Source organism: Pelmatolapia mariae, linkage group LG7 (assembly GCF_036321145.2).
Source record: "Pelmatolapia mariae isolate MD_Pm_ZW linkage group LG7, Pm_UMD_F_2, whole genome shotgun sequence".
NCBI classification, from domain to species: Eukaryota; Metazoa; Chordata; class Actinopteri; order Cichliformes; family Cichlidae; genus Pelmatolapia; species Pelmatolapia mariae.
This window is the reverse complement of record NC_086233.1, coordinates 60,543,022-60,555,216: the sequence shown is the minus strand read 5'-3', so window position 1 is coordinate 60,555,216 and position 12,195 is coordinate 60,543,022. Positions and strand designations below refer to the sequence as shown.

At 41.5% G+C, this 12,195-nt stretch overlaps 1 protein-coding gene across 1 annotated transcript in view; it reads right to left on the bottom strand.

Annotated features, from left to right (window-relative positions):
• The window catches only part of LOC134631589 (neural-cadherin-like), a 96,845-nt gene extending 85,090 nt beyond the window's left edge, over positions 1-11,755 (bottom strand). The window contains exon 1 of the mRNA XM_063480069.1: positions 10,297-11,755. Coding sequence (XP_063336139.1) covers positions 10,297-11,296 — 1,000 coding nt within the window. The 5' untranslated portion in view covers positions 11,297-11,755. The remainder of the gene's footprint in view (positions 1-10,296) is intronic.
• Positions 11,756-12,195: the final 440 nt, after the last annotated feature.

Here is a 12,195-nt window from a genome sequence, read left to right as displayed (position 1 = left end):
GCAGAACAGCTGATTGTTATGTAAATAGTTTGAAATGGTTATTTTTAAAAAAGGGGTAAAAGGTAAATGGCAGCAAATAACTTTGTTGTTTGCAAAACTTGTGCATAGGATTTTAAAATTGACAATTAATATTTGCATTTAAAGTTATGAAATATGATTCATTAAACATGTTTGTGGTTGTTACAGTAAAAAATATAACTTTTTCTACTCTGATTTTATGTTTTCTGTCTGATTTTAGATCAATTATGTTAATACAGTCAAAATGAAAACATAACTGTAAATTCAGACACGTGAGGTTGTGCTGAAAAGAATGATACCAAACAAGGCAAAGTAAATAGTTTTTAAAGGTGAAATGTAGAGGAAACATCTAAAGTAGTTATAAATGGCCAATTATACCCTGGACCCCATGGTTAAACTTTTTTTTTAAAGCAACGCAATAGTTACTTTTCAAGTAATTAATTACTTTTAGAATCTTGTAACTCAGTTACTAACTCAGTTACTTTTTTGAAGAAGTAACTAGTAACTATAATTAATTACTTTTTCAAAGTAACTTGCCCAACACTGTTTATTTGTAACAGCGCTCTTTCTTATAGCTGAGTACTTTATTTTCAGTTGTTTCAGTCAGAGATCTATCTTACTGAGATCAGGGGGAAATAGTAAAGTTTTAACTATTTCTTTCATTGTGAAAATAATATTTTGTGTTGATTTTTCTTCGTATATGCTGTAAATTACAGCTCTTAAGAAAAGAAACTCTAAACTGGCAAACACTCTTTATCGACAGGCCAAAAGAACTGGACTAGAAAATTGCAATCACTGCATCTCTAATAATTATAACCCTGTGATAGACTGCCCAGGGTGTACCTTGACTTCTGCCTTGTGACAGTGACTCCGACTGAGCAAGTGATTAGGAAAAGGTGTCGACGGATTAAAAAAAGAAAATTTTAAATAAAAATAATAATAACTAGAATTTGCAACTCCAGGAGAAATTGTTGGGATACTTGCTACTTGTAGACTCGAACTGTGGCTTGATGTCGATGGGAGCAAAAGGTTGTCGATAAACAGCTTGTTTATGAAAACAGGTGTGCCTAATAAAGAGGCAGACATTCTGAAATTGAAGTGTGTTTCTGTTAATCATACTGTAGGTTCATCAAGAGAAAGACAAAGAGAGCATGGTGAAAAAAGTGTGCCAAGCTGTAGTAGAACTCACAACCTTCAGCTTCCAAACAGCAACTCAAAGTTTGCATGTTCCACATGAGTCAGTGGAAAGTGTGCCACAGCAGGCTGCAGCCACACTATGGTGAGACACAGGTCAAACAGTCCACCAACGATATTCAAATCAGTGTGGCATGACACGAGAAAAGTAGCCCTTTTCTCTCTGTATAATGAAACAGCTTGTTGCTGTACAGTGAACATAAGTGTACCTAACAAAGTGGCACAGTGTCCTTTTACAGTAGTATCATTCCATTGAGCACACAGCTCTGCTTGATCATGAAGAGTGCCCCATGGTGTACTTGAACTCAGAACCTTGAGAATACAAAGGAGGAAGAAGTGAGCAGTAATACTACTATGCACCGAAGCAGAGGCAGGAGCAGACGGTCTCTTTATTCAAAGTCAGTGTCACTCACAGAAAAAGTGGACTACTTCAGAAACTGTACAAAACTTAAAAAATCTGAATAGAACCAGCACACGAACGAGTCGGTCATTCTGAGGTACGAACAGCGTCTCTACGACAAACAGTGTGAGACTAGTTAGCAGAGGAATAAGAATAAGAATAAATCCATCTATTGGCTTCTGTTTATCCTTTTTCAGGGTCGTGGGGGGGACTTGAGCCTATCCCAGCTGTCTTTGGGCAAGAGGCGGGGTACACCCTGGACAGGTCGCCAGTCTGTCGCAGGGCTAACACATGGACAGAGACAACCATTCGCACTCACATTCACAACTATGGGCAATTTAGAGTTTCCAATTAACCTATCCCCACTAACTGCATGTCTTTGGACTGTGGGAGGAAGCCAGAGTACCCGGGGAGAACCCACGCAAACACAGAACATGCAAACTCCACACAGAAAGACCTCGGCCTGATGGTGGAATTGAACTCAGGACCTTCTTGCTGTGAGGGAGCAGTGCTAACCATCGTGCTGCCCCCAAAAATGAAGTCAGTTCACAGACCTGTAAGTGATCTCACTTTGGCAGTCAATAATTGTCAAGATTCAAAGCTAGTTACAGCTAGCTCTGTAACTAGCTAGTTCTGAGCTAGTTACATTTACTCAAGGGGAAACGCTGTTCCAAGACAAAACCTGCGATTTCAGCAATGCCCAATTTAGAAAAGACAAATATAAATCCTGAACATTTCAAGGCAAGGCAAGTTTATTTATTTAGCACAATTCAACAACAAGGTGATTCAAAGTGCTTTACAGAGACATTAAAAAACAAAAACAAATAAAAAGCATGATTTAAAATTGATTAAAAAAACAAGATAAAATCAGAACAGAAGATAAAATCAGAACAGTAGATAAAATCAGTAGTTAAAATGTAAGTTTTGAAATTTAAGCTTAAAAGTGTGCCTTTGGTGTTTTATTCAAATGCAGCTGAGAACAGGTGAGTCTTCAACCTGGATTTAAATAAACTGAGTGTTTCAGCTGATCTGAGGCTTTCTGGGAGTTTGTTCCACATATATGGAGCATAAAAGCTGAATGCAGCTTCTCTGTGTCTGGTTCTGACTCTGGGAACTGATAAAAAAAATGGATCCAGATGACCTGAGGGATCTGGAAGGTTCATACTTGGTTGGACATTAAAGAAAAGTTGACGATCTGTAACAGGTCTGACTCCAAAGTCTTTGAGACCTTTTTGAAAAAACTTGTTGGCAGGACATCTAAACAGCAAGAGGAGTTCAGTTGACCTAAGAAGTCCTCCAGGTCTTTGCTGTTAATAGGTTGAAACTGTTTGATGGTGTTTAAACACAGTCAGTAATAGCATAGCAAAAAACGATAATTGTGGCTAAAGAAGGGCACTGACTGACTGTTTATGTGGAAAAAATGTGGTACGTATTATTTATTAATTTTATTAATGTTTATAAATAATATTTATTAAGTCTTATACCATTTGCTCATTTAAGTACCTCTTTCTAATATACAATATTGTAGGGAAAATTGTGGATGCAGCCATTTTAAAGTTTTTTTTTCCATTTGTTTTTCATTTGAGAGAAAATCCATTAAAACTTGAACGTTATGTCAGCAGATACTTGAGTAGGAGCCATACCATTTGGACACAGATCCCATCAGCAGAGAGGAACTGGTTTCATTTGTTGTCGTCACGCTGGTTGCTTTGAGTTCTCTCCAACAAGAGTCAGTGTTACTATTATTAATCATGACAGTTATGTTCACCTCACTTTAAACAAAGCAGTTTAGGTGACCCAAACCAAATCACCGGTTTTCAAACAATCCTTAACGGAAAACCGCATTAAAAACAAATAATGACTACATTGGATAGAGGATCTTGTTTTTCTGTATCGAAAATCTCTGACAACCCCGCAAAAAGATTTTATCCAAAAGAAAACTCTAACAAAATAACTGGCAGGAGAAAAGAAAGGCATGTTTTGTCCTGCATGTCGGTGCTTATATAACAATTAGGCGAACGTGACGACTGACAGAATTGCTTTAACCAGTTTTATTAGTTAGAAAAATTCACCATAAGAGCATTTTTTTTTTCAAAATAAAATCATTAGAAACAACTAGAAAAGGCATAGATTTCCATTCCTCCAAGCTTCCATCCTGAGCCAGGAAAAACACTGTGCTCCTGTGATGCTTGTATTCGATGCACCAGTCGTTTTGCTGTTTCATATGGAGGGCTTTGTGTAGAACTTTTCTGCCCTCATCCTACCCACTGTAAAAATGATCCCACTTAGTCCCACATATAATTTTCTGTTAAAGATAGCACTGGTATAGGATCAGCAGTAGGATCAGTATCTGCAGATAACCCAGCTTAAGGTGTAGAACTTTGTTCTGAGAGAGAAAAAGTTCAACTGAACATCTTTGCTTTCTCTCTTCATGCCATTCCAAAGGGCAGGTCATACTTTTCTCCTCATCTTCCTTCCATTTGCCCCCAACAATCTTCAGACAAATACGAGCACACGTTGCCCTTTTCGCAGCTGCACAGCGCTATATTTTTTCCCACCCCCCTGTGCCCTGTAGCCATCCATTCAGCACTACAGACTAGAGTACATGCACACCTCATTCCCCTACTGCCACCCCAACAGTTTCTCACTTCTGCCCTCTAACCATCTGACAATTATTTTTCACCAAGCTGACCTCTCATCAGCAGTATACAACTCCCTGTCTCTCATCTGGCTGCCCTCTACTTATTTTCAGTGAAGCTTAAAGGGGTGCGGAAAGCAACAATCTCACACATTGGCATGTATTTACACACTTCTTCCATCTTTTTCTGCCTCCATGCTTCTCTGTTTCTTTTTTATTTCCTGTTCGGTTTTGACACCTTTGCCTCACTTAACTTTCGTGATCTTAAAGCCACACGGTGTAACCATGCCCTCAGCATTTAAGTTTGTCCTGACCTTTCTGTGTCCCTGAAAGTAATGTCTTGTATCCACATTAAATATCTCTTCAAGATGTGCACTAGAGCTCCTTTCCTTCTTCTCTCTGCTCTTGCTCTTACTACTTAATCCCATCTTTTTAAAAAAGTGGCACCCACATCCTCTTCCTTTCTCGTGTCAGATACATGAGAGGACTGTAGAGAAGAGAGGACAGCAGGGATGTTGCTTAGACACATACGTTTGATATCTGAGAGACCACAGAGCAGAAATATAATGCTGCAGGCATGTTATGGCTCCAAAGCATTTGTCAGAAGCAATGAATCTGAGAATCTTTGCCATGGGGAATCTGGATACCAAAAAGCCAATTGCAAGATTTAACATGAAGCAGACTGGTACACAAACAAATTTACAGAATCAGATGTGTAGATGAAAAATAATCCCCATCTATACGCACATGCAACCATATGTACATGCTCACGATCGCCTTGAAATCAAGCGTAATCACTAGAGGCAATATTTTTAACGAAATTTAATAAATGCAGACAGCTTTTTGTGAAATTGTTTTCTACTTACACAAACAGCCCCTCAGTCACAAATTACAAACAAAAATGAGATCTCTTCTCAATTCATTTCACATCACAAGGGGAATATGCAAATATAGCTGGGGGGCGGGGGCAAGTAGGAAAAGGGGAAATTGGATTAAAGACAGCATGAGGCAAGATGCTGACTATGAGACTGAGACAGGAAGAAAGACGAGGGTGGAGGAGAGAAAAAGAAAGTGCAGGAGACAGTTCTCTTACAAAATGGGCTGAGAAGAGGTGATTACCACAAACTGAATGCCACCCTTCCCACAGATACCCAAAGGAGCGGGAGAAACCACTTCAATATTCCCCATTCCAACTCACAAAGGAATGCACCACTTGCTCGATACTCCTCCTAACCCGTCAAATACCATTAACAGATTCCCACTCAGGTGCAAAGAAAGGGATTCTTCGGATGGGACAACCAAAAGAAAAAATTCTCCACCGCAAATCTAAAGTGACATCCTCTGTGGGGCAGCAAAAATCCTTTACAAGTGAAGCTGTAGAGGTCCCTCACTCCCTCTTCACAAAACAACACCACATAACCATTTTCTGTGAGTCATGAGTCATGGCCTACTTCCATTGCTTTTACTTTTTTTCTTATACTGCTGGTTTGATACATAGAAGCTATGTCAGAAAAATATCATTGTTTTCTCTGGGGATTTCTGCTCTACTGAATATAGTTTAGAAGGTAAATATTTCTCCAACATTAGCAGGGGATCTAGTCAAGGAGAAAGCAAGGATGCTTTGATTGGCCCCCGAGAAAGAACAAACTTCTTAAATAAACACAGCAATGCTACTGTGTGCTAAATGCGATGCAACACAGCTGAAGGACTAGTGTCAAAGCTTGTCCTGAAATCCTGACTGCGTGCCTTCGGTAAGGTTCAAATTTGATCCTAATTTGATCTATGTGCATACACTCTCCATACATAACGCTGATGATGAGATGCACAAAATGCTTTGCTTGCAGAGTTAAATAAAGTTTGGAGCAAAGTATAATTAAATGAGAAGAGATTATGCAAAAAAAATGTTTTCTGATTGTTTACTTTTACAAAACAGAAAGTAATTCCTAACTTTGCGGGTGTAATTAAAAAAGTAAGTGGTGTAATGAACCACGGCGCTACGATGGTGGTACGTAATACGAGGACATTTCTTCAGAAATCAGCAAGAGTAATAAACAAGTCCCAACTTGTTAAAAATGGAAGCAGTCAGACACGACAGTATGTTGGATGATTACATTAACTTTTGTTGCAGAAAATACCAATCACAGCGATGACTAATTATATGAGATGGGATCACAGCACTACATATCAGTAAGGTAATTTCAATCGAGTTCATGAGACTCAACAGCATTCCAGTTATGATCAATGGGTTTCCACCCGAAAAGATGTTGGTACTTTGTTAACGTGGCACAATGTGCCGTACTGTGTGGCAAAGCCAGAACAACAAAGCTATGTAGATTTGTTGCTGGTGCGAGAAAGAAAGAGCAGTAACTCGTGCATATAAATGAACAGATAAACAACTAGGTATATAAGTTAAGCCTTAGCACTTCCCTGGGTTTCCCTGAGTGGAGATCACGAGTATCTGTAATTGACTCTGTTTAATTGTAATCTGCACTACAAGTTCCCTACAAATTCCCCAAGTGGACTATTAGACTTCAAAAAAACTGACAAAAACCCAGTCATCAAGTTCTTGGATGACAAACAGCAACTCTGAATTATATCCTGAAGTAAAAAAAATTTACATGATAATCTCAAATTAAAACAATATTCAACATTAATCCAAGTAAAACATTTTCCCATCACTGCAAAAACTCAAGCAGAATGCTTAGTGTTCAAACATTTCATGTCGTAGACTCATGGATGGAGCAAAGGCTGAGTTTTTGGTAAGCGTATGCTCTTTTGGGTAAATATGTACGTGAGGATGGACCCCTGCTGAGAGTAATCAAGAAACACTGTTCCCCTAATCTGCAGTGTGCCAGAATAATTTATCCGAGATGCATTTTCATTATCATTTCATAAAATGAAAAGGATCTCCATCCAGAGGAGCGCTATAGTCCAGGTTAAAAAACAAACAAACAAATGAATCACTGCAAGTATGCCTTACAACACATAGACTATCATGCAATCTGTGTACTGGTCATACATAGAGTACACTGAGTTTTTTTTTGCTCTTGGAAAATGCTATGAAGGAGGAACAATTACAAAAACGCTGGAGATTTCTTTGCTTTGACATCTGGGAAGGTGGAACTGTTACTGAAGGTAATACATGAGTATAAGGTGGTCATGCTGGTGTGAGAACACAGATAGGGTGTTGTTCCAAAGAAAATGCAGTGACGTATTAGATCAGTACCGAAAAATCCTCCATTGGCAAAGGAAAGCCGTGACATTGAGAAAGGAATACCTGCACAAGAAGGATGAAATCACAAAAGGTATCTGAGCCTAGCTTTAATGTTCTGGTTTATTTTTTTATGACTGATAAGACCCAGTCAGGAAGCAATAGGTGTCATTATTTCCAGTAGTCTGTCTGCCCATCCAGACTAAATCAAAATCCCAGCACCGTCACAGTAAAACAGAAGCATTTTACACATTTTACAACAAAAAGGCTGTGGTATTGATGTAACCAGAGTGTCAAACTAGACTTTTTATCTCCTTTTTCAACAGCACTAATAACAGCTCTTCTGATGACTCTAATCATAAGGCAGTACCCACAGCAAACCCATTAACATAAGAAAGCCTTACACCAGTGTGATTAGCATTTCATGGCCACATTAACTAGTTAATGGACACATTCACTACACATTTAGAAAATCTGCATCCCCCAGCTAATTACAGTGAGTACTTATTGTCCCACGTGGACTTTAACCTGTGTGTTCTTGGAATCATCCACCGAAGCGCGCATTAAGCTGTAAAAACAGTAAATAAATCACACATTTAATCTGCGAGCGATGGCTTATGGTAGCAATGGGAATAGAAGTAGTGGTTAAAAAAACAAGACGGCAACATCAGTAGTGTTGTTCAAAAGGAACAGAGACTTGATTTTTTCATGAGTACTGTTACAGCCATATACGGGAACTGAGGCCATGCACAAACTTACAACAAGAGAGTGGAATCCCACATTGTTGCAGCAGCAATGAGCAACCTGCATCATTACAAAAGTAATGCAGAACTTTATCTTTGTACAGTTTGTTGAAATGCATTTTCAAGCTCTAGGATTTATCTCAATGGCTTTGTTTTTCAATTCAATTCAATTCAATGTTATTTATATAGCGCCAAATCACAACAACAGTCGCCTCAAGGTGCTTTATATTGTACAGTAGATCGTACAATAATAGATACAGAGAAAAACCCAACAATCATATGACCCCCTATGAGCAAGCACTTTGGCGACAGTGGGAAGGAAAAACTCCCTTTTAACAGGAAGAAACCTCCGGCAGAACCAGGCTCAGGGAGGGGCGGGGCCATCTGCTGCGACCGGTTGGGGTGAGAGAATGCTGTTGATTATTTTTCCACATCACGGACATTTTCGTTCTTTCTTTTTAAGGTGAGCGTTAAATGTTCCTTCCTGGAATGCTGTTTGATCTGTTTATTAGACTGCTGTCTGACAGCTTTCTATTTGACATTCAGCAGGTGACCATCAGCACCACGGATGGCTCAGTGCCACGGAGAGTTCAATAAGTAAAATAACTCAAGATGACACAACGCATGGGGCCTCATTAAAAATGTTGTTTTTGTACCTGAGGTCAGTCTTCATGTGACTATCCAGCCTCATAATTGCACACAAACATAAACAAAGTGAGAAACACAATTTAGAAAACATCTCACTCCTTCTTTCTCTAATGTCTCCAAGAGCTCTCTCCTTTAACTTTGAGACACAGCACTAATTTGCTGCAGTACAAAGCAGATCCTAATGCAAAACCACACGGGAGATTAGGTGAAACCTCTAAAAATAAAAAATGGACTCATTCTATCAGAGATATGTGTATGCAAGGATTGGGAGTGAGACGAGCAGAAGAAAGGCCTGTCCTCCCAGACTGCCGTCAGGATTCTGTCTGGCAAGCTGTAGTCACAGGATAAAGGACATGCCATGCCTTTGATCAGGAGAGGAGAGTTTTGCAGGTGAGAGAGGTAAAATGGAGGAAGATCTGAATATCTGTCAGACTAGAGCGGCTGAATTCTGTTACGCATGAGATTTCTGACTGTTTTTGCTTGTTCTGGGGGAAAAAAAGAAAAAAAACTGCAGACACCCTTTACAAGAATGTGTCCCAATCAGCCATGCAATTACCATCTAGAACATGCTGTGCAATGAAGCAGCAGCAGGCAATTCAAATGAAAACAGTGCAAACTGTTTCCTGCTCACTGTGCAGCTCAATTACAAAGCAAATCAATTTGATTCCCTTATTTTATTTATTTATTTATTTTTTACTTGTTTTTAAGCTCGACGGTAAACTTTTGGAGCAGCAAAACAGAACTCGAATATCTGATGCACACACGACTTTCACCTTCCCTCCAATATTTGAAAGGTTTCCTGACTGTGGCAAAGCTACTTCAAATCCCTGGGACTAGAGAGTGAATGAGAGGAGGATTAGAGGGGTAATGTGAGCAGATGAGAGAGGGAGGGTCGCTGTGATTTGCCACTCTGCAAGGATTAGCTCGGAAAACATCTTCACAGTCACAAACTATGTCAATCAAGGATGTGATTCAGTCAGTTTAAAAAAATTAAGTAAAATAAATCTTTAACCTAAAAAATACTCTTCTTCTCGTTGCCACAAGTGTGCCCCATATCGCTCACCATTATTTAAATATTGTATCCATATCAAAATAACTGGAAGAGCCATCTAACAATGTCTCCACTGAGTGTGTCACTAATGGGGATTATGGATGTATAGATGCCATTGTGGCACACCTGTGGAATAAGCCTATAGGCTGCAGCTACACCTACTGCCCTGAATGAATGCACTCCAGATGTCAGGCCTATTCAGGGGGCTCCTCTGATGAGGGGTGAGCAGGTCCAGATGGCGGCACAGTTTTACCATGTGCTTGTAATGTGCAAGCATTCCGTTTAAATAGGGCATCATCACCACAATGGAAATAATTACAGTCAAGAGAAAGGGGGTGGGGGAGAAACATGGCCTAAGTTTAGTGCCGATTAACAGAAGAATAATCAACGCACCTCTTTTATCTTGAATCTTTACAGTGAGCTCCACGAACGGCTCTGCCTCCCTATCCAGCCTCCTGGTTATTGTGATATCTCCGCTGTCGCGGCCCACGCTGACCGGAGAGCTCTCTGACTCCGGGTAAATCAACTCGTAGCTGGCTGATTGAAATCTGGTGGGACTCAGGCTCGTTATGACCGAGCCGATGCTGGCGTCTTCGGACACGTTAAGAGAAAGCACGGAGCCAGGGTCAAGTAATGCCCTCGGCGAACGCCCTGCCCTCGCTGACCCCGCTAATTCAGCAGGACGCGTCGCCCACCGCTGTGGAGCGACAGTAACCAACACAGCCTTACTGGTCAGAGGGGGCCATCCGTGGTCTCTGGCATAAACGCAGAATTTGACTTTAGAAGGGAGCCCCAGGATTGAGTCGACCAGTAAAACTTCGCCTGTTTTCGGGACAACATAGAAACTGCCATTTTGGGGGACAGAGATATACGTCAACTCTGCGTTTTTTCCGCTGTCTGCGTCGACAGCCTCCAGCCTGTAAACTACACTACGGAGGGCAGTGGTGTCATGTAAACTTATGTGAATGTTGTCTGCACTGCGAAAAGTCGGTTTATGATCGTTGGTATCCAAAACGTCCACTTTTACCGACGCAACATCGAAGACGATAGACCCAGGTGCGCAGGTCTGGCAGCACAGACCTAAGCTCAGCAGGTATTCTGAGCGAGTCTCTCTGTCTAAAACCCTGGAAGTTCTGAGCAATACACTTCCCCGCTTGTGGTGGGCGAAGGCTCGGAAAGCTTCACTGCCGTTTCCATACAGTTTGAAGTGCATTCCGGAGACCGGGCACCATTTTTGCGCGGTGATGCGCCTCACCGGAATAATCAGTCCGTTTACTTTAGAACACGGCGGTGAGTTCTCAAAAACATGCCCGTGGAAGAAAGGCAGTCGCTCTTGTGCTTCATATCCAGCAGCTGGCGTCAGAAGGCAGCATAACAAAACACCCCAAATCATGTTGGTGGCAAGTTATGTACCCTCGAGCGTCTCAGAGGGGTTGTTAGGAAATCCTTAAAAAAGAAAGGAAACACACTTGAGAAACATTTCCTTCATAGCCATCCACGGTGCGGTCCTTCCAGGAGAGCCCTCTGAACTTTAAGCTGTTTCATCCTGGGAGATCCGCCTTTCGGCTCCATGTAACACGGCAGCGTGCAGGCAGCCCACAGCGCTGCAGGCAGTTTGTTGTGTTCGCATCCAGCGTTCAGCACTAGAGCACCGGACAGCGCCAAGCGCGGGGGCGTGGCGGCGCACGGGGACGGAGCTCCTCGGTGCACCCCACCCTGTGTGATGGTCAGGAGGGTCTCTGCCTCAAACCTCTGCACGGCGGCACAGCGTGAGCACGCGCAGCCGTCCGAGCGGTGTGCCACATAAATCCGCTCTCTCGACTGAAGGATAATCACTCGTGCTTCCTGTCCAGAGAAAGTCGAGAGAAAGCAGATCCACCATTTCCCTAGACGCTAAATAAACAGCGGTCTTCAAACACGGCAGTTAGAGGTGCCTTGCTCGAGAACACTGGCGCACAAGTTATGAGGAATTATCCATGCAGCACTCCCATGTGTTCAGTCCGTTCACAAGTCTTCTCTGAACTTTAGGTTACTCTTCCTATCAGGCATTACATTTCTGAGCTGCTCGCACTCATGGCGCAGAGAGACAAAATAAACTGAAAATGCACCAATATGAAGGCAAATCCGAGGATCTGGGCTGTTAAACTGTGTAAACATGACTGCTTTAAGACGGGCTGTGCTGAGTAGCGTCTTTGCCTCTAGCGTTATGGCGTTATGCACACCAGAGTTCAAATTAAGACTGTCACCCTGATTGCTCTTCCTTTCCCTCCCCACTCTGCTAGTGTGCCACGC